This window comes from Chlamydotis macqueenii, chromosome W (genome assembly GCF_036417535.1).
Source record: "Chlamydotis macqueenii isolate bChlMac1 chromosome W, bChlMac1.mat, whole genome shotgun sequence".
Taxonomy (NCBI): Eukaryota; Metazoa; Chordata; class Aves; order Otidiformes; family Otididae; genus Chlamydotis; species Chlamydotis macqueenii.
In genome coordinates, this window is record NC_141592.1 from 17,598,949 (window position 1) to 17,619,944 (window position 20,996).

Consider the following 20,996-nt stretch of genomic DNA (forward strand, 5'->3'; position numbering starts at 1 on the left):
AGTGCGGCCATGCAGCCAATTCCTTACCCACCGAGTCGTCCGTCTGTCAAACCCATGTCTCTCCAGTTTAGAGAGAAGGATGTCGTGCGGGACAGTGTCAAATGCCTTGCACAAGTCCAGGTAGATGATGTCAGTTGCTCGTCCCCTGTCCACTGATGCTGTAACCCCATCATAGAAGGCCACCAAATTGGTCAGGCACGATCTGCCCTTGGTGAAGCCATGTTGGCTGTCACCAACCACCTCCTTGCTCTCCATGTGCCTTAGCGTGGTTTCCAGGAGAATCTGCTCCATGACCTTGCCAGGCACAGAGGTGAGGCTGACCGGCCTGTAGTTACCTGGGTCTTCCTTATTCCCCTTTTTAAAAATTGGGGTTATGTTACCCCTTTTCCAGTCAGTGGGAACCTCATCAGACTGCCAAAACTTCTCAAATATGATGGACAGCAGCTTGGCAACTTCATGCACCAATTCCCTCAGGACCTGCGGATGCATCTCATCAGGTCCCATGGACTTGTGCACCTTCAGGTTCCTTAGATGGTCCTGAACCTGCTCTTCTGCTACGGTGGGCAGTTCTTCATTCTCCCAGTCCCTGCTTTTGCCTTCTGTGACTTGAGTGACCTGGCTAGAGCCCTTATCGGTGAAGACTGAGGCAAAAGTCATTAAGTACCTCAGCCTTCTCTGTGTCCTGTGTAAACATCTCACCTGTTTCCTTTCAGAGAGGGCCCACATTCTCCCTGGATCTCCTTTTATCCCCGACGTACCTATAGAATTTTTTCTTGTTGTCCTTGACGTCCCTGGCCAGATTTAATACTGTCAGGGCTTTAGCCTGCCTTACCTGATCCCCGGCCACTCAAACAATCTCTCTGTATTCCTCCCAGGCTATCTGTCCTTGCTTCCACCCTCTGCAGGCTTCCTTTTTGTTTTGCAGTTGGTCCAGGAGCTCCCTGTTCATCCACGCAGGCCTCCTGGCGTTTTTGCCTGACTTCCTCTTCATTGGGATGCATCACTCCTGAGCTTGGAGGAGGTGCTCCTTGTATATTGTGGTGGTTTAGCCCTAGTCACCACACAGTTTCTCACTCACCCTCCCCCTCCCCAGTGGGATGGGGGAGAGAATTGGGAAGAAAGGAAAACTCGTGGGTTGAGATGAAGATAGTTTCTTAGAATAGCAAAGGAAAACTACAATAATAACAGAATAGAAGGATATTAAAATATACAAAATGAACAATGTATATTTTCTCACCACCTGATGTCCCAATGACTGATACAGCCCATCCCAAGCAGCGATCACGGGAATGAAACCGATCAGCAAGCAAAGGAGCAAAAAGGGGGCCAGCAAGGTAGAGGGAACGATGCCAGCAAGCAACGAGAGAGGGGGATGGATGCCAGGAAGGCAGATACCCACCCTGGCCAACCCCCACTTATATACTGAGCATGACGTTTATGGTGTGGAATACTCCCTTTGGCCAGTTTGGGACAATTATTCTGTCTGGCTTTCTCCCAGCTTCCTGCATCTGCACATTAGCAAGACTTGGAAAGCAGGACGGTGTCCTTGGTCTCATTAGCAACAACTCATATAATCAGGGTGTTTTATCAACATTCTTCACACACGAAATCCAAAACACACCGGCAACTGAGAGGAAAAATTAACTCCGTCCCTGCCGAAACCAGGACAAATATCAACCAACTTTCCTGCACCCCTCTTCCCTCCAGGGCTGTAGCCCATGGCACTTTACCCATCACATCCCCAAGGAGGCCAAAGTCTTCTCTCCTGAAGTCCAAGGCAGAAAGCTTGCTGCGCACCCTCCTCCCTGCCCCAAGGATCTTGAACTCCACCATCTCATGGTCACTGCAGTCAAGGCTGCCCTTGAGCTCCACGTCCCCCACCAGCCCCTCCCTGTTGGTGAGAACAAGGTCCAGCATAGCACCTCTCCTCGTTGGCTCCTCTATCACCTGCAGGAGGAAGTTGTCATCCACACATTCCAGGAACCTCCTGGATTGCCTGTGCCCTGCCGTGTTGTCTCTCCAACAGATGTCGGGGTGGTTCAAGTCCCCCGTGAGGACCAGGGCTTGTGACCGTGAGGCTGCTCCTATCTGGCTGTAGAGGGCCTCGTCTGCTCGGTCCTCCTGGCCAGGTGGCCTGTAGCACACCCCCACTGTAATGTCCCCTGTCCCTGCCCTCCCTCTAATCCTGACCCATAAGCTCCTCCTCCATCCCCAGGCAGAGCTCCATGCACTCCAGCTGGTTGCTGACATAGAGGGCGACACTCCCTCCTCATCTCCCCTGCCTGTCCTTCCCTAAAGAGCCTATATCCCTCCATTCCAACGCTCCAGACATAGGAGCCATCCCACCACATCTCTGTGATGCCAACAAGGTCGTAGCCCTGCAGGCGTGCTCACATCTCTAACACTTCCTGTTTGTTCCCCATGCTACGTGCAGAGGCCCTTAAGCTGGGTCCCTGATGAAGTAAACTTGCTGGCTGGATCAACTGGCATTTCCTTGAGCTGCAGTTTAGGTTCTCTTCTACTTACCTGCAGTCCTTCCCCGGCTTCTGGGCACTTGCTGCTGGCACTGGTGCTATACTGATAGTAGTGGGATGGATTGTGCTCCCCCTCTCCCAGCAACATTAGTTTAAATCTCTCTTTACCAGTCTAGCAAGCCTTTGGCCAGAACCACTCTTCTTTGTTAGCTGAACCCCATCAGCCCCTAGCAGACCAGGCTTCTCAAAGCAAGTCCCATGGTCTAAGTAGCCATGTGGGGAAGGCTAAAGCACCATTCCTGAAGCCGTTTGTTGACTTGCCAGATACAACTGTCTCTTTCAGGCCCCTTCCCTTTGTCCGGGAGGATTTATGAAAAGACTACCCGTGCCCCGGAGTTCTTAAGTGTTGCTCCCAGGGCTCTGTAGTCCTTCTTGATACTCCTTCAGGCTGCTCCTGGCTGCGTCACTCGCGTTCACGTGAAACACCAGCAGCAGATAATAGTTCGTGGGCCATACGAGGTTTGGTAGTCTCTCAGTGACATCCCTGATACGAGCCCCCGGTAGGCAGCACACCTCCCTAGAGAGCGTGTCGAGTCGGCAAATGAGTGCCTCTGTACCTCCCAGAAGAGAGTCACCCACTACTATCACCCATCACCTTGACTTGGTTGCACTGATCGTTATATGGGCCAAGTGCCATGGGAGGCGGCCCTGGAGGGAAGAGGGGCCCAGGAAAGTTGGTCTATATTCAAGGAGCACCTCCTCCAAGCTCAGCAGAGGTGCATCCCGATGAAAAACAAGTCGGGTAAAAAGGCCAGGAGGCCTGCGTGGATGAGCAAGGAGCTCCTGGACCAACTGAAAGTGAAAAAGGAAGCCTATAGAGGGTGGAAGTGGGGACAGGTAGCCTGGGAGGACTACAAAGAGGCTGCGCGAGTGGCCAGGGATAAGGTAAGGAAGGCCAAAGCCCTGGCAGAACTGAATCTGGCCAGGGATATAAAATGCAACAAGAAGAGCTTTTATAGGTACGTAGGGGACAAAAGAAAGTCCAGGGAAAATGTAGGCCCCCTCCAGAAGGGAACTGGTGTCCTGGTTACCCAGGACATGGAGAAGGCTGAGGTTCTCAATGACTTTTTTGCCTCAGTCCTCACCGACAAGAGTTCCTGTCCCACCGCCCAAGCTGTAGAAGGTGCAAGCAGGGACTGCGAGAATGAAGAACCGCCCACTGTACTCGAAGAGCAGGTTCGGGATCATCTGAGGAACCTGAAGGTGCACAAGTCCATGGGACCTGATGAGATGCATCCGCGGGTCCTGAGGGAACTGGCGGATGAAGTTGCCAAGCCACTGGCTATCGTATTTGAGAAGTCGTGGCGGTCTGGTGAGGTCCCCGATGACTGGAAGAGAGGGAACATAACCCCCATTTTTAAAAAGGGGAATAAGGAAGACCCAGGTAACTACAGGCCGGTCAGCCTCACCTCTGTGCCTGGCAAGGTCATGGAGCAGATTCTCCTGGAAACCACGCTAAGGCACATGGAGAGCAAGGAGGTGGTTGGTGACAGCCAACATGGCTTCACCAAGGGCAGATCGTGCCTGACCAATTTGGTGGCCTTCTATGACGGGGTGACGGCATCGGTGGACAAGGGACGAGCAACTGACATCATCTACCTGGAGTTGTGCAAAGCTTTTGACACTGTCCCGCACGACATCCTTCTCTCTAAACTAGAGAGACATGGGTTTGCTGGACGGACCACTCGGTGGATAAGGAGTTGGCTGGATGGCCGCACTCAGAGAGTGGTGGTCAACGGCTCGATGTCCATGTGGAGACCGGTCACGAGTGGCGTCCCTCAGGGGTCCGTGCTGGGCCCGGCCCTGTTCAACATCTTTGTCGGCGACATGGACAGTGGGATAGAGCGCACCCTCAGCAAGTTCGCCGACGACACCAAGTTGTGTGGTGCCGTCGACACGCTGGAAGGGAGGGATGCCATCCAGAGGGACCTGGACAGGCTGGAGAGGTGGGCCCGTGCCAACCTCATGAAGTTCAACCAGGCCAAGTGCAAGGTCCTGCACCTGGGTCATGGCAATCCCAGGCACAAACAATGGCTGGGCGGAGAATGGATTGAGAGCAGCCCTGAGGAGAAGGACTTGGGAGTGCTGGTGGATGAGAAGCTTAACATGAGCAGGCAATGCGCCCTTGCGGCCCAGAAGGCCAACCACATCCTGGGCTGCATCAAGAGGAGCGTGGCCAGCAGGTCGAGGGAGGTGATTCTCCCCCTCTACTCTGCCCTGGTGAGACCCCACCTGGAGTACTGTGTCCAGTTCTGGAGCCCCCAACACAAGAAGGACATGGACCAGTTGGAGAAGGTTCAGAGGAGGGCCGCAAAGATGATAAAAGGGCTGGAGCACCTCTCTTATGAGGACAGGCTGAGAGAGTTGGGGCTGTTCAGCCTGGAGAAGAGGAGGCTCCGGGGAGACCTGATAGCGGTCTTCCAGTACCTCAAGGGGGCCTACAAGAAAGATGGGGAAAGGCTGTTTAGTAGGGCCTGTTGCAATAGGACGAGAGGTAATGGTTTTAAAATAGAGGGGGGTAGATTTAGATTAGAAATTAGGAAAAATTTTTTTACGATGCGAGTTATAGAACACTGGAACAGGTTGCCCAGAAAGGTGGTGGAGGCCCCATCCCTGGAAACGTTCAAGGCCAGGCTGGATGAGGCTCTGAGCAACCTGATCTAGTCAGGGATGTCCCTGCTCCTTGCAGGGGGGTTGGACTAGATGACCTTTGAAGGTCCCTTCCAACCCTAACCATTCTATGATTCTATGATTCTATATGAGCAGGCTGGGCTGCCTTGCTCAACTCCAGTGTCTCTCCTAATGTGTTGGGTCTTACTTCTTCAGCCTGCAGAGTGGCAAAGCAGTTCTGCAAGGGCACCTCAAATTTCGGGGGAAGTCTCTTCCTCTTGCTGGCTCTTGCCTTCACGAGCTTCCATTCCTCGGCATCATTGGCCTGCTTACCTACTGCGTGTGTCGGTCGGGGAGAGTTTTGGCTGTTTGGCCAGGGGCTGTGGTTCTGGTGCAGACTGCGCTTGGAACCAAGTATCCAACTCCTTCTCAGCCTCCCTGATGTCACACAGCCTCCTGGCCACCTCCTGCAGCTCAGCCACCTGCCACAGGAGCTCCTCCACCAGGGCACACCTCTAGCAGGCAGGGCTGCTGCCTGTACCTGCCCCAGGAGAAAGGTCCAGGCACTGCCTGCAGTCCAAGGTCTGCACTGCAGCCTCTCCCTTCAGCTGCTCCGTCTGCACGGAGGCATTGGCCACCGCTGGGGTAGCTGGTGCAGGCCTCCCGGCCGGAGCTACACCCTTTGCTCTCAGGCAAGTGCCCACCATTCTGCCTTGAGAGTCAGGTACGGCGAGCGTTAAAGCCTATTGTCATATTGTTGCTGCTCACTGAGTTCGGAATACAGGTTCTCAGCTGCGTCCCCTATACAGCCCTTACCAAGGCCTTCGCAAGACTGGTCAAAGCTAATCAGTAGATGAATAGATAGACAATAGTTGATAAATTAATCCCTACAGGTGTGTTTGCAGACAATAGTTGATAAATTAACCTCTACAGGTGGGCTTACAGTGCTAATGAATAGAAAATTAATCAATTGATCCATGCTTGAGTAAGTGTATTTTGAGTTTTACATACCATAGGCCTTCAAAGAGAAAGATCATGAGATGTGGTGACCTGAGGATAACTTCTTTGAAGCAGAGCAGAAGCAAGACAGGAGAAGAAGTTGTGCTGAGGATGTGAATTCTGTGGACGTTAAGACTGATGAGTTCTAAGAACTGAAAAGGCCAGGTGGAAACTTCTGCAAATGATTAAACCTTATGTAATCATATAGAAATAGTATATAAGAAAATAGTGTATGTAGCGGATTTTGTCACTCACTGCGGTGGTGGCCCAACTCTGAGTTGTTGTGATTAAAGAGCATACCTAGTGTTACCCTGCGTGTGAAATTTCCTTTTACAGCGAGTGCCCTGGGTCGGCACCCTCCCTGCGAGGTTGTCGCAACTAGCTGCGCTTTTGTGCTTCAACATCTTCCCTTCTTGAGTTCCTGGAAAGCTCACTGAAACTAGGGTAAGCTTCGTCCTATTAAGTGACCTAAGTTTGTACTTTTCTTCACAGTGGGCCCATCGCTCAGTGGGGCAGGGGACCTAGTGATCAAGGACATCATAAAAGCCAAGTTACTCAATGCTTTTTTTTTTCCTTCAGTTTTTACTGGTAAGGTCTGCTCTCAGGTCCCTGATCCAGCTAGCACAGTTTAGGGGAGTGAAACAGTAGCCCAGTTGTCCTGGTTTCAGCAGGGATGGAGTTAATTTTCCTCTCAGTTGCCGATGCGTTTTGCATTTTGAATGTGAAGAATGTTGATAAACACCCTGATGATATGAGTTATTGTTAATGAGACCAAGGACACTGTCTGGCTTCCCAGGTCTCACTAATGTGCAGGTGCAGGAAGGTGGGAGGGATATAGCCAGAACAGTTGACCCAAACTGGCCAAAGTGAGTATTCCATGCCATAAACATCATGCTCAGTATGTAAGTGGAAGTTGGCTGGAGGGGAGGGGCATCGATCTCTCTCTCCCCCTCTCCCTCTTGCTCCCTTGCTTGCTGCTCGGATTCGTTTCCGTGATTGCTGCTCAGGACGGGCTGTACCAATCATTTGGACATCAGGTGGTGAGAAATTGTGCATTGTTCATTTTGTATATTTTAGTATCCTTATATTTTGTTACTATTGTCATTTTCCTTTGCTATTCTAAGAAACTGTCTTCATCTCAACCCACGAGTTTTCCTTTCTTCCCAATTCTCTCCCCCGTCCCGCTGGGGAGGGGGAGGGTGAGCGAGAAACTGTGTGGTGACTAGGGCTAAACCACAACAGCAGTGCAGGAAGAAAGAATTAGGGAGCACTTAAGCCAATTGCACATATACGAGTCCACGGGACCAGATGGGATGTATCCAAGTGTGCTGAAGGAGCTGGCCAATGTCATTGGGAGGCCGTTGTCTATCATCTTTGAAAGGTTATGGCAACTGGATGAGGTTCCTGATGGCTGGAACAGGACAAACATCACTCCCATTTTCAAGTACAAGAAGGAGGATCCGGGGAACTACAGGCTGGTCAACCTTACCCTCTTTTCCCAGGAAGATTATGGAGCAAATCCTTTTAGAAGCCATTTCTAAAGAGATGAAAGTCAAGAAGGTGTTTTGGAGCAGCCACCATGGCTTTAGCAAGGGCAAATCATGCCTGACCAATCTCATTGCTCTCTGTTATGAGGTGACTGGTGCTGTGGAAGAGCAGAAGGCAGTGGATGTTGTATACCTTGACTTTAGTAAGGCCTTTAACACAGTCTCCTATAGTCTTTTTATCTCCAAATTTTTGGGATATGGGCTTGATAAGTGGACGATGAGGTGGATGGAAAATTAGCTGGACTGCTGAACTCAAAGAATTGTGATCAGTGGTACAAAGCCCAGCTGGGGGCCAGTAACTAGTGGGGTCCCTCAGGGATCAGTACTGGTAAATACTGGTATTTAATGTCTTCATTAATGATGTGGACGATGGGATGGAGTGCACTCTCAGCAAGTTTGTGTATGACACCAAATTGAGGGGAGTGGTCAGTATGCTGGAGGTCAGGGCTGCCATTCAGAGGGACCTGGACAGGCTGGAGAAATGAGATGACCAGGACCTCATGAAACTCAACACGAGCAGATACAAAGTCTTGCATCTGGAATGAAATAACCCTATGCAACAATACAAGCCAGAGGACGACTCTCTGGAAAGCAGCTCCACAGAAAAGGATCTGGGGGTTCTGGTGGACAACGAGTTGACAATGAGTCAGCAGTGTGCCCTTGCAGCAAAGACGACCAACTGCTTCTTGAGCTGTATTAGCAAAAGTGCAGCCAGCAGGTCCAGGGAAGTGATCCTTCCCCTTTATTCGGCACTTGTGAGACTGCATCTGCAGTACTGTGTCCAGTTTTGGGCTCCCCAGTACAAGAAGGATAGTGACACACTGGAACAAGTCTAGCAGAGGGCCATCAAGCTGGTCAGGGGCTGGAGAACATGACATCCAAGGAGAGGCTGAGAGAACTGGGCCTGTTCAGCCTGGAGAGAGAGGTAAGGACAGGGAGATTACTTGCCAACTACCATCACGGACAAAACAGACTCGCCTTGGGGAAATTAATTTAATTTACTGTAAATTAATTGTAACAGAGCAGGATAATGAGAAAGAAGAACAAATCTAAAAACACCTTCCCCCCCACCCCTCCCTTCTTCCCAGACTTAGCTTCACTCCTGACTCTTCTACCCCCTCCCCCCACTCAGCAGCACAGGGTGATGGGAAATGGGGGTTGCGGTCAGTTCATAACATTTCATCTCTGTGGCTCCTTCCTCCTCACGCTCTTCCCCTGCTCCAGCGTAGGGTCTCTCCCACAGGATACAGTCCTTCGTGAACTTCTCCAATGTGGGTCCTCCCCACGGGCTGCAGTTCTTCAAGAACTACTCCAGCATGGGTCCTTTCCACGGGGTACAGTCCTTCAGGAATGGAAAGCTCCAGTATGGATCCCCCATGGGGTCACAGGTCCTGCCAGAAAACCTGCTCCTGCGTGGGCTCCTCTCCACGGGCCACAGTTCCTGCCAGGAGCCTGCTCCTGCATGGACTGTCCACAGGCTGCAGCTTCCTTCAGGGCACAACCACCTGCTCTGGCGTGGGGTCCTCCACGGGCTGCAGGGTGGATCTCTGCTCCTCCATGGACCTCCATGGGCTGCAGGGGGACAACCTGCCTCACCGTGGTCTTCACCACAGGCTGCAGGGGAATCTCTGTTCCAAGTGCCTGGAGCACCTCCTCCTTCTTCACTGACCTTGGTGTCTGCAGGGTTGTTTCTCTCTCATTTTCTCACTCCTCTCTCTCCCAGCTGCTGTTGCACAGCATATTTTACCCTGATATGTATCCTTCCACAAGCGCAGCTCACCAAGCATGAGTATCATGACACCCACAAAGCCTTTCTGGACCGAGGCTGTACCCAGGCAGCTCTGTGATTGGCTGAGGAAAGGGGAGACGGGGTGGGGCTTACTCCTCCCAGCTGCTCTTTCTCTTGGTCACCTGTAGTTGACGCGAGTTGAGTTTCTGTGCTGCACTTCCCACATCATTGAGAATGTGAGGTGGTGGATGCAGCGTCAAGTTTGGTCGGCGGCAGTGGCAGCTTTTATCTCCAAATTGCGTTTTCAGGTGGCATGGAAGACGCAACAGGTGAGTCACTGGGAAGAGGGTGTGCTGCTGCTCGCATCTGTCTTACTGCGGCGGTGCCACCCTGTGTGGCCTCTCTCTCTCGTCCCTCATTCCTGTCTCATAAGGATTCCCGCCAGTGGTGAAGGTCGCACCGGGCTGGACCTCTGCTGCCTCTGGAGCATGAGCGTCCTAGACTGTCGCGGCAACACGGAGCGGGGCGGGGAGCACCCGGAAGCGGCGGGGGGGGGGGGGTGATGGTGTACGGTAGCCGGGCTGCATCAATTCGTCCCCGCGCTCCAGACTGGGAGTGGCGTCTTGGGACACGCTCCTCAGTGGGAACCGCAGGAGAGACGTTCCGCCATGCTGCGGAGTAGGCGGTGATTGGACAGGAGTAGGGAGAATGACAATAGCACGCGGCAGTCTTCTGCAAGCCGCTTGGAATCCTAGCTGCTGATCCCTTGGTCACTGTCTCTCATCCACACAGGCAGTGAGCTCTGCAGTACCTGCTACCGAGGAGCTGGTGGCAGTCTACACAGCAGAGCTTGAAAGCCTGATTCTGCTCAGGACACAAACACACTCAGATTACTTCTCTAAATCCCCGCATTGTTCCTGACGCAGGCACCAGGAAAAGGCTAAACAAGAGAATGCAATGGCTGCCTTCCGAACTCAACACTCTGTTTAGGTGTCTTCTTTTGGCAATTTCACTTCTTTACAGAGAATCTCTTCTCAGGCTAGAATAAGAGAAAAAAAAAAAAAAGAGAACCATTCAGGTTGGAAGGGACTTCTGGAGGTCTCTAGTCCAACCTCCTGCTTAAAGCAGGGTCAAGACTGAATTCAGACCAGCTCGCTCAGGATTTTCTCTAGTCAGGGCTTGAAAAACTCCAAGACTGGAGACTGCACAACTTCTCAGGGCCCGTGTTCCACTGCTTGACTGGCCTCATGGTGAAAAACAGTTTCCTTATAGCCAGTGCGAACCTTGCTTGTTTCAATTTGTGCCCATTGTGTCATCTTCCCAGTATGCAACACTGTGAAGGGCCTGGCTCTGTCTTCTTGATAGCCTCCTCATAGGTACTGGGGGGCTGCTATTAGGTGCCCCTGCAGCCTTCCTTCCTTCAGGCTGAACAAGCACAATTCCCTCAGCCTCTCCTCATAGTGCAAGTACTCCAGCCCCCTGACATCTTGGTGGCCCTCTGCTGAATTTGATCCACTTTATCAATTACTTTCTTGTATCGAGGTGCCCAAATTTTGACACAGTGTTCTAGATGTGATCTAATGAGCACCAAGTAAAGGAGGATAACCACTTCTTTCAATCTACTAGCTATGCTCCTGGTAATATAGCCCAGGATACTGCTAACTACCTTTGCTGCCAGGGCACATCCTCTCAACTCCTGCAAACATGACAAGAGCAAGAGGTGATATCACCTCCTCCAGGTGTTTGATAAAGATTTTAAACAGGACAGGTCCCAGGATAGAGCCCTGCAGTACGCGACTTGTCACAGTGTCCTGGTTTCGGCTGGGATGGGGCTAATTTTCAGTAGCTGCTGTGTTTTGGATTTAGTATGAGATTTCGTATGTGAAGAATGTTGATAATACACTGATGTTGTTAGTTGTCGTTAAAGAGATCAAGGACTTTTCTCAGCCTCACAGGTTTCGCTAATGTGCAGGTGCAGGAAGCTGGGAGGAGCACAGGCAGTACAGTTGACCCAAACTGGCCAAAGAAAGTATTCCATACCATAGACGTCATGCTCAGTATATAAGTGGGGGTTGGCCAGCGGGCAGGCATCCCGGTAGAGTACAACCCATTAACCACCACTCTCTGAGCTCAGTCGCCCAACTAGTTTTTAAACCCATCTAGTTATCCACCCATCCAGACTATAATATCTCAACTTGGATACAAGAATCCTGATCTCTTGTTAGGGAATTGCTGAATCTGGCAGCACCATAGAGGCAAGTCTACCACAGTTCCATATTCCCAAATCCAACCAGTAGCAAGGCTGAGAATGTATTCCCAGTAGGTATACAAATACATATGTAGCACACATTTACACATGGCCAGTAACACAGAGCAACACAGACAGAAACACTCAGCGCTCAGACAAACAGCAACAATGGCCTCATCCTGTTCCCCTCTCTGGCTGATGAGGATGAAGGTCCATTAGTGGGAAATACATATGTATATACAATGTGGATCCATCCGGTAACTGGATTTAGACACTGAGTCTATCCAGTAGCTGGCCCCTGGATCCCCTGGTCTCCCCAGTTGCTGGCACCTGGGCATACGAGCCCCCAAGCCCATAGCCTCACTCCAGTTGCCAGTACAGACCTCCTCTCACATACACACACAGTGATCCCCCAGTAGCCGGGCTTAGACACTCGATCTACCCAGTAGCTGGCCCCTGGATCCCCCCAGTCGCTTCCCACAGAAACACACACCTCCACACGTAAATGAGTCTCTTATTCCACCCCCAGACCCCACGGTCTCTTCGGCAGTTGTCTTGGACCCTCTGGTTCCTCCGGTAGCCAGTTCCTCCAGGTGCCTTGCCCTTAGAGACACATGCATACCTGGCTCCCAAGCCACGACCTTCTCCAATGTGGTTCCATCCCACGGGCTGTAGTTCTTCAAAACCTGCTCCAGCACGGGTTCTTTCCACAAGGTTCAGTCCTTCAGGAGCAGACTACTCCAGTGTGGATCCCCCACGGGGTCACAGGTCCTGCCAGAAAATCTGCTCCTGCATGGGCTCCTCTCCACAGGTCCCCAGTTCCTGCTAGGAGCCTGCTCCTGCATTGGCTATCCACAGGCCGCAGCTTCCTTCAGGGCACATTCACCTGCTCCAGCGTGGGGTCCTCTCCAGGCTGCAGGGTGGATATCTGCTCCACTGTGGACCTCCGTGGGCTGAAGGGGGACAATCTGCCTCACCATGGTCTTCACCATAGGCATTAAAATATTAAGAGAAAAAAATGCTTGATAATAAATCATTCTGACATTTGAAAAAAATGTGTTCTAAACCTCTTTCAGGAGATATCAAAGTGAACTGTAACACTAAAAGCCATAACAACAAATATGTGGAACGAATCCTCCAGTAATTTCAGTGTTAGTGACTTCCCAAGGCAGAGGTAGTGTCTGAGTAGTTAATAGTCCTCAGTAGATTTTTCTTCCATGAATATATGTAGTTGCATTTGAACCCACAGGAACTTGGCTGCGGTAAGGAGTTTCATAGCTTAACTACACATTGTGAAGAAGTACTTCCTTTTGTTCTGAACCTGCTAGCTTTGTTCCATAGCCCCTGGTCTTAGGGGAGAGAGAACAGTTTTCTTCTCCATTCAGGATTTTATAGTTTTTCTTCATATCTTGCCCTTAACATTTCCCTGACTCTGAAAATTTCTATAGTTATAAAATATTTGTAGCCAAGCAATTTGTGTATTTTGTTTTTACTTTTAGTGATTTGCGCAGTTACAGTACTAAACTGTTCCCTTTCCTGAGACTTACTGAAAGACAATTGAACTGAATGTCTACTGTTTATACCAGTGATGGCTAATTCGTGACCCACTAACTATATCTGACTCCCCAGAAGAATTAATCTAGCATTTCCTGGATCCCCAAGATCTGCATTGGAAAATGGTTTGAGACTGCAGAGACTGGCTACCTAAACAACTTATCACACAACTGGAAGCATGTTGTGTGGCCAAAATGGGTATCCCTCATGACTAGGCACGCACCACTACATAGTTGAAATGCATGCCTTCTAGTCATTTAGTAGGGGAATGGTTTGGATGTTGTCATGGGCAGGACAGTGTTGACTCAGAGAATTTCACTTTAAAATATGTTAATTGGCAATAAATTAAATGTAATTATTAATTCTGGTATTGAGAAACAAAGAAGACAAACAATTTAAAAAAACACTTAGGCAAAACACCTTTCTTCCCCCTTCCCCAGGCTCAACTTCAGTCCAGACACCTCTGTTCCCCCCTCCCTGGTATCCACTGCCCTTATTTTTGCCGTATATTACACTCAATCCCTTCAATGAGGCAACAGGCACTGCAGGATGTTTGGGAAAGTGCATAGTGCTTTTTCTTCCACTGCTCCTGGCTTTGTATTCATTTCCTCTGCTCTGGCAGGGGCTTATCTACAGGCTGCAGCCCCTTTTGGGAGCGTACCTGCTTTGGTGTGGCTTATCCACCGGCTGTAGTCCCCTCAGAGGCATACCACCTCCTCTGTCATGGAACACCTCCTTCTGAGAGTATACCAAACAATGTCCCCTTCCTTATGTCTCTTTCTGTTTTTCATCACGTGTGTCCTCACGTGTCTCCTCCTGTGTCTCCTGCCCCTAGCTGCTACCACCCTTTGTTAAATATGTTTGTGCAGAGGTGTCATGTGTTACCCTGGTTGAAGTTTTGGTATGTGGTGGGTTGTTTTCATCAGTTGCTGAGTTGGCTGTAACCAGCTGTGACTAGCACAGGACAGTTCATGGCCTATGCATGCACAGATCAGTCCTGCAGCCCCCTGCTACCAAAACTCCGCCATTTATGCTAAATATAGGTGTATTGCAAGTACTTCAAGGGAATCTTTGTTGCCAGCTGTTGCTGAAAGGTGAAGCATCATTGAACCAAAAAGGGAAAAGCAGACAATGTCTCAAACTAAGCCTTTCAAAAATAGAATTTTGTTATTGACTTATCTGCATTGCACATGTTTAATAACCTGAAGTTTTGCTGAATCTTGCATGTGCCTAGCACATAATATATATGACCCAAACAGAGTTTTTCACTTTACAAATGCTTATGTGTAAGATCTCAACTTTAAGGTTGCTCAGAGAATTAAATTAAAATAGCCTGTTTCTAATTAATGTACTTTAGCTTTAAACAGTTAGACACATTCACAAAAGCAATACACACATACACACACTGAATCCCCCAGTAGCTGGGCTTAGACACTGGTTCTATCCAGTAGCTGCCCCCTGGTTCCCCCCAGTCTCCCCATTTGCCTCCTACAGAAACACACACCCTCACACACGTAAATGAGTCTCTTATTCCACCCCTAGACCCCACAGTCTCTTTGGCAGTTGGCTTGGACCCTCTGGTCCCTCCGGTAGCCAGGTGCCTCACCCTTAGAGACACATGCATACCTGGCTCCCAAGACACTTCACCTACTCGCTGGCTGTTCTGATTTGATAGTCACTAGCGATCATGCATTTACTTACATACCCTCACTCGCTTGCTCCAGTTGCCGGCACCAAGGACACATGGTCTGTGATCCCCACTGCAGTTGGTGGCACTTAGATCTTTGTACATACACACATGCACACAGAATTGAGAGCCCCTCACCCAGGAAGTTAGTTAGAAATGTAATTTAATGACAAGACAAGACAGGCTGCATTGGTAAGGCACAGGGCGTGGCCAGACAAGCATGCTGACCAGCCACCTGCTTACACACGTTTATCCCTCTGTTTTCCCCACACTTGTTCCTCCTCAAGTCTCCTAGATCCATTTCATTTCTCACCTTTGGTTCCTTCCCTAAACATCCCATAAGTCTTGTGCAAGCCCAAAAGGTTCTTTCCCTGCATCCTTAGGGGTATGGAATATATTATGAGAGTTACCACCCTCAGTTCGAAAGGTGCTTGGGGGAGCTGCCCATTGATTCACAATATGGTTGAGGTTGGAAGGGACCTCTGGAGGGCATGTTGTCCAACCTCCCTGATCAAACAGGGCCACCGAGAGCAGGTTGCTCAGGACCATGTCCAGATGGCTTTTAAATATCACCAAGGAGGGAGACTCCACAAACTCTCTGGGCAACTTGTTCCAGTACTTGGTCACCCTCACAGTAAAGAAGCGTTTCATTATGTTCAGATGGCATCTCCTGTGTTTCAGCTTGTGCCCATTGCCTCTTGTCCTATCACTGGGCAGCACTGAAATGAGCCTGGCTCTGTCTGCTTTGCATCCTCCCTTCAGGTATTTATATACATTGACAAGATCCCCCTTGAGCCTTCCCTTCTCTAGGTTAAAAAGTCATAGAATCGTAGAATACTTTGGGTTGGAAGGGACCTTTAGAGGTCATCTAGTCCAACCCCCCTGCAAGGAGCAGGGACATCTCCGACTAGATCAGGTTGCTCAGAGCCCCGTCCAACCTGGCCTTGAATGTTTCCAGGGATGGGGCATCTACCACCTCTCTGGGCAACATGGTCCAGTGTTCAACCACTCTCATCGTAAAAAAAAGGTTTTCCTTATGTCCAGTCTAAATCTACCTCCCTCTATTTTAAAACCATTACCCCTCATCCTATTACAACAGGCCCTGCTGAAGAGTTTCTCCCTGTCTTTCCTGTAGGCCCCCTTTAGGTATTGGAAGGCCGCTATAAGGTTTCCCCGGAGCCTCCCCTTCTCCAGGCTGAACAGACCCAACTCTCTCAGCCTGTCCTCATAGGAGAGGTGCTCCAGCCCTCTGATCATCTTTGTGGCCCTCCTCTGGACCCTCTCCAACTGGTCCATGTCCTTCTTATGTTGGGGGCTCCAGAGCTGGACGCAGTACTCCAGGTGGGGTCTCACCAAAGCAGAGCAGAGTGGCAGAATCACCTAACTCGACCTGCTGGCCATGCTTCTTTTGATGCAGCCCAGGATGCGGTTGGCTTTCTGGGCTGCAAGTGCATATTGCCATAATGTGGCAATGAGCTTCTCCCCATAGGTCCCCAGTTCCTCCAGGAGCCTGCTCCTGCGTTGACTATCCACAGGCTGCATCTTCCTTCAGGGCAAATCCACCTGCTGTGGTGTGAGGTCCTCCATGGGCTGCAGGGGGACAACCTGCCTCACCCTCGACTTCACCATTGGCTGTAGAGAAATCTTTGCTCTGGCGCCTGGAGCACCTCCTCCTCCTCCTTCTTCCCTGACCTCGGTGTCTACATAGTTGTTGTTTCTCATATTCTCACTCCTCTTTCCCAGCTGCTGTTGTGCAGCAGTTTTTATCCCCTTCTTAAATATGTTATCACAGAGGCACTGCCAACGTTACTGATTGGCTCCACCAATCCAACCACCCCTGCACCACCTCTGCTACCAAAACCTCGCCATGTAAACCCAATACAATGTCAAATACACCTAAATATAAATTGTTACTGTTGGGGAGAGTATGTTAAAGTGCAAACAGTAAATTGTGTTAAATTCATCTGGTAAGGAGAAAAACAAGTCTGATTATTTTTAGACTAAGTATATTAGTATGCTATTTTTTCTTTTATTCTACTTAATGGAATATTTGAAACATACTAGATTGTTTTTACATTATCAAAACAATGAAAGAGATAAATTACAGTGAACTTTAAGCAAGCTTGTGGAAGAGGGAGGGATTTAAGGCTTATTTAGGTGTTGTTTGGTGGGTTTTTTGGAAATTACACTGGCATGTAAACTATTTTTAACGCTTTATTACTGGGCACAGTAAGAAAGTGTTGAATTACAATTCAGAACTACTATATTTCACATAACTTGATAGCGATGATCTTGTTTAACAAGTAAGAAGAAGTTTTGATTCTACACTTGCATGTGTGCTTTTTTTAAAGTGGGACAATGTCTTGTTGGGCAGGTGGAAACATGTAGAGTGACTAGTTCTTAGCTACATGTATGCAAATTGACCGAGACTCGGAAGTTAATTACTGAAGGGAGATGGATGAACAGGTGGTGAAAATCCCTCTTGTTCTCCTAGGAAATCAAAACACTTCCATTTATGCTTTGCACCTTTTATTTATAATCTATATAAGTAAAAATTATTAGATTCAGGAAATAATATTTTATTTTTTCCTGTATAGTAGGGATGCTTGGTCACCAGTAGTAGATGGGGATATAAGTTAATAATTAAAACATTTACTAAGCACACCCTCTATTAATGATTCTTTCAAGTTTATAATCAAAATATTAAGAGAAAAAATGCTGATCCTCTTATTCTTGATAATAAATCATTCTGACATTTGAAAAAAAATGTGTTCTAAAACTCTTTCAGGAGATATGAAAGTGAATTGTAACACTAAAAGCCATAACAACAAATATGTGGAACGAATCCTCCAGTAATTTCAGTGTTAGTGACTTCCCAAGGCAGAGGTAGTGTCTGAGTAGTTAATAGTCCTCAGTAGATTTTTCTTCCATGAATATATGTAATTACATTTGAACCCATAGGAACTTGACTGCTACCAAGCCTCCCCTGTAGCCCCCTGTTACCAAAACCTTCCACATAAACCCAATACAGGGCTATATGTCTATCTGGAGTTCTGTATGCAAATTATATTTGTAGTTCATGGCTGCACACACATGAAAATAATCACTCTTATTTTGAAAGTTCCTATGCAGAAGGCAGATATTTGAATGAAGTTTTTTGTGACGTAACACATAGCAATTGGCTCCTTGTATACTCCTGAAGATGAAGCTAGACTAATTCAGACTAGAGTTAAAGCTCAATTTTTTTAATATGAAGAACGATTTATCAAGGACTGTGTTGGCTTCTTCACAAGTAGAAATTTTTACATCAGGATTGGATGGTTTACTGAAGAGGTGTTTTAGTTTTAACAGGAATTAACAGGAACCACATTGCATTATTCAGCTCACAGTAGAGCATTCTTTAACATGTTCAATGTAGTGTTAGCTATTATACTATATTAACTCCATAACAGATTCTGGTTTGGGGGTTCTTCTGTTTGTTTTTGTGTTCCTTCACAGAGTTGACAGCATAATATCAATATGGTAGTGGGAAATTAAGGCAAGTTTTTGGTAATCTGTCTCTTAGCCATCATTTTTTTTTAACTGTTCTCACTGTGATCTAAGACAAACTTCATCCATTTTTAGCATTATAGCTTCTTCTGCTTTATTTTATAGAATCATGGATTTTCCAGGACACTTCGAGCAAGTCTTTCAGCAGCTAAACTACCAGAGGCTTCATGGCCAACTTTGTGACTGTGTCATTGTGGTAGGAAACAGACATTTCAAAGCCCATCGCTCTGTTCTGGCAGCGTGTAGCACACACTTCCGAGCTCTCTTTACTGTAGCAGAGGGTGATCAAACTATGAACATGATTCAGCTGGACAGTGAAGTGGTGACAGCAGAAGCTTTTGCTGCCCTGATTGATATGATGTACACTTCTACACTAATGCTTGGAGAGAGCAATGTAATGGATGTCTTGCTGGCTGCTTCTCACCTACATTTGAACTCTGTTGTTAAAGTGTGCAAACACTACCTTACTACCAGGACTCTACCAATGTCTCCACCTAGTGATAGAGTTCGGGAGCAAAATGCACGCATCCAAAGATCTTTCATGCTTCAGCAGCTTGGGCTGAGCGTTGTGAGCTCTGCGTTAAATTCCACTAAGAGCACAGAGGAACAACTAAATACCATGAGCTCATCGATGAAAAGTGACATAGAACAATGTACTACTTTTCCTATCCAGCGTCTCCACAAGCGTAAACAATCTTCTGATGATCGGGCCAGACAGCGAATCAGATCTACTGTAGATGGGTCCATTTCAGATGTTACTCCAGAGAGCGAGCAGTCAGTAGTTCATTCACGAGAAGATTTTTTTTCACCAGATTCACTGAAGAATGTGGACAATTCTAAGGCTGATGCTGTTATTGACAAACAAGAGGATAATACTATTGTGTTTGATCAGTCTTTTGGTGTTCAAGAAGATGCTCAAGTGCCCAGCCAGTCAGACAACAGTGGAGGAAACATTTCACAGATATCCATCTCATCTCAGGTAATACAAGTGGAAACCAATTTTGATCAGGAAGACAACAAAAAACAACTGAAAAAACCAAACTTTGCATGCAAAAATCCAGAGGTCAGTCTAAATGAAAAAGAACACACGGAGGTGGTGGTTAAATCTGAGCCTTTGAGTTCCCCAGAGCCTCAAGATGAAGTGAGCGATATCACTTCTCAAGCAGAAGGCAGTGAGTCTGTTGAAGTGGAAGGAGGAGTAGTGAGCGCAGAGAAGATAGAACTGAGTCCTGAAAGCAGTGATCGTAGCTTTTCTGACCCACAGTCTAGTACTGATAGGATGGGAGGCATCCATATTATGGAAGTGTCAAATAACCTGGAACACAAGTCCACTTTCAGTATCTCAAATTTTCTGAATAAAAGCAGAGGTGGTAACTTTGGTGCAAGTCAAAATAACAATGATAACATTCCAAATACAACAAGGGACTGCAGAATGGATGGTGATGCCTCTTACCTATTGAGTCCAGAGTCTGGGCCTGCTAGTAGTCATTCCTCTGTTACAGTTTGTCACGTAGAGAATCCATTCAGTGAGTCTGCAGACTCTCATTTTGTTAGACCAATGCAGGATGCAATGGCTCTTCCATGTGTACAGACTTCTGGGTATAGGACTGCAGAACAATTTGGTATGGATTTTCAAAGGTCAAGCTTGGGCCTGCACTCTTCATCAAGGACAGTGATGGCATCTGTAAGAGGTGGAGCTAGTAGCTTTCCTGGCTATCGTCGCATAGCCCCCAAAATGCCTGTTGTGACCTCTGTCAGGAGCTCCCAGCTACAAGATAACACTTCCAGTTCCCAGCTGTTAATCAATGGAACCACTTTTGAAAATGGACATCCTTCACAACCTGGTCCACCACAGTTGACAAGGGCATCTGCAGATGTTCTTTCAAAATGTAAGAAGGCCTTATCTGAACATAATGTCTTGGTTGTTGAAGGTGCTCGTAAATATGCCTGTAAGATCTGCTGCAAGACTTTTTTGACCCTAACAGACTGTAAGAAGCACATTCGTGTGCATACAGGAGAAAAGCCTTATGCCTGTTTAAAGTGTGGCAAACGGTTCAGTCAGTCCAGCCATCTATATAAACATTCCAAAACAACCTGTCTGAGGTGGCAGAGCAGCAATCTACCTAGCACTTTACTTTAATCTCCTCCACTGCCTAGCCCCATGGTGACGCTAATACAAACTTTTAAGACTGGAATATTTTAGGAACACTAATGTTCTTTTGTTCAAGGCTGAAGGTTAAGAAGCTGCCCTTGTAGATTAGTGAATGCTTGTATGTCATTGTGCTGCATTCACAAAAGTCTTGGTTCTGTAAATTGGTGATAATGCCCTATTTACCTCACAGGGGTGTTGAGACTTAAACAACTGTTAATTAATTACTTTGAGATCTTCAGAAGGAGGTACTGTAGACAGGTTAAGATTTGTTGTTAAATACATGCAGGTCTTGGGCTCACGGGGATGTAATCCCTAAAACCAAGTAGTTCCATTGTAGGGCAGACAGGTGGGGTTTGAGTGAGAATGTAGTTAACTCCTAATTATATT

General features: G+C 48.0%; 1 protein-coding gene across 1 annotated transcript in view; it reads left to right on the forward strand.

The window, feature by feature from the left end:
- LOC104479795 (zinc finger and BTB domain-containing protein 5) overlaps positions 1-20,597 on the forward strand; it is a 41,856-nt gene extending 21,259 nt beyond the window's left edge. Inside the window, exon 2 of the mRNA XM_086769659.1 lies at positions 18,563-20,597. Within this exon, the coding sequence (XP_086625785.1) occupies positions 18,563-20,597 (2,035 nt within the window). The remainder of the gene's footprint in view (positions 1-18,562) is intronic.
- The last annotated feature ends 399 nt before the right edge of the window (positions 20,598-20,996 follow it).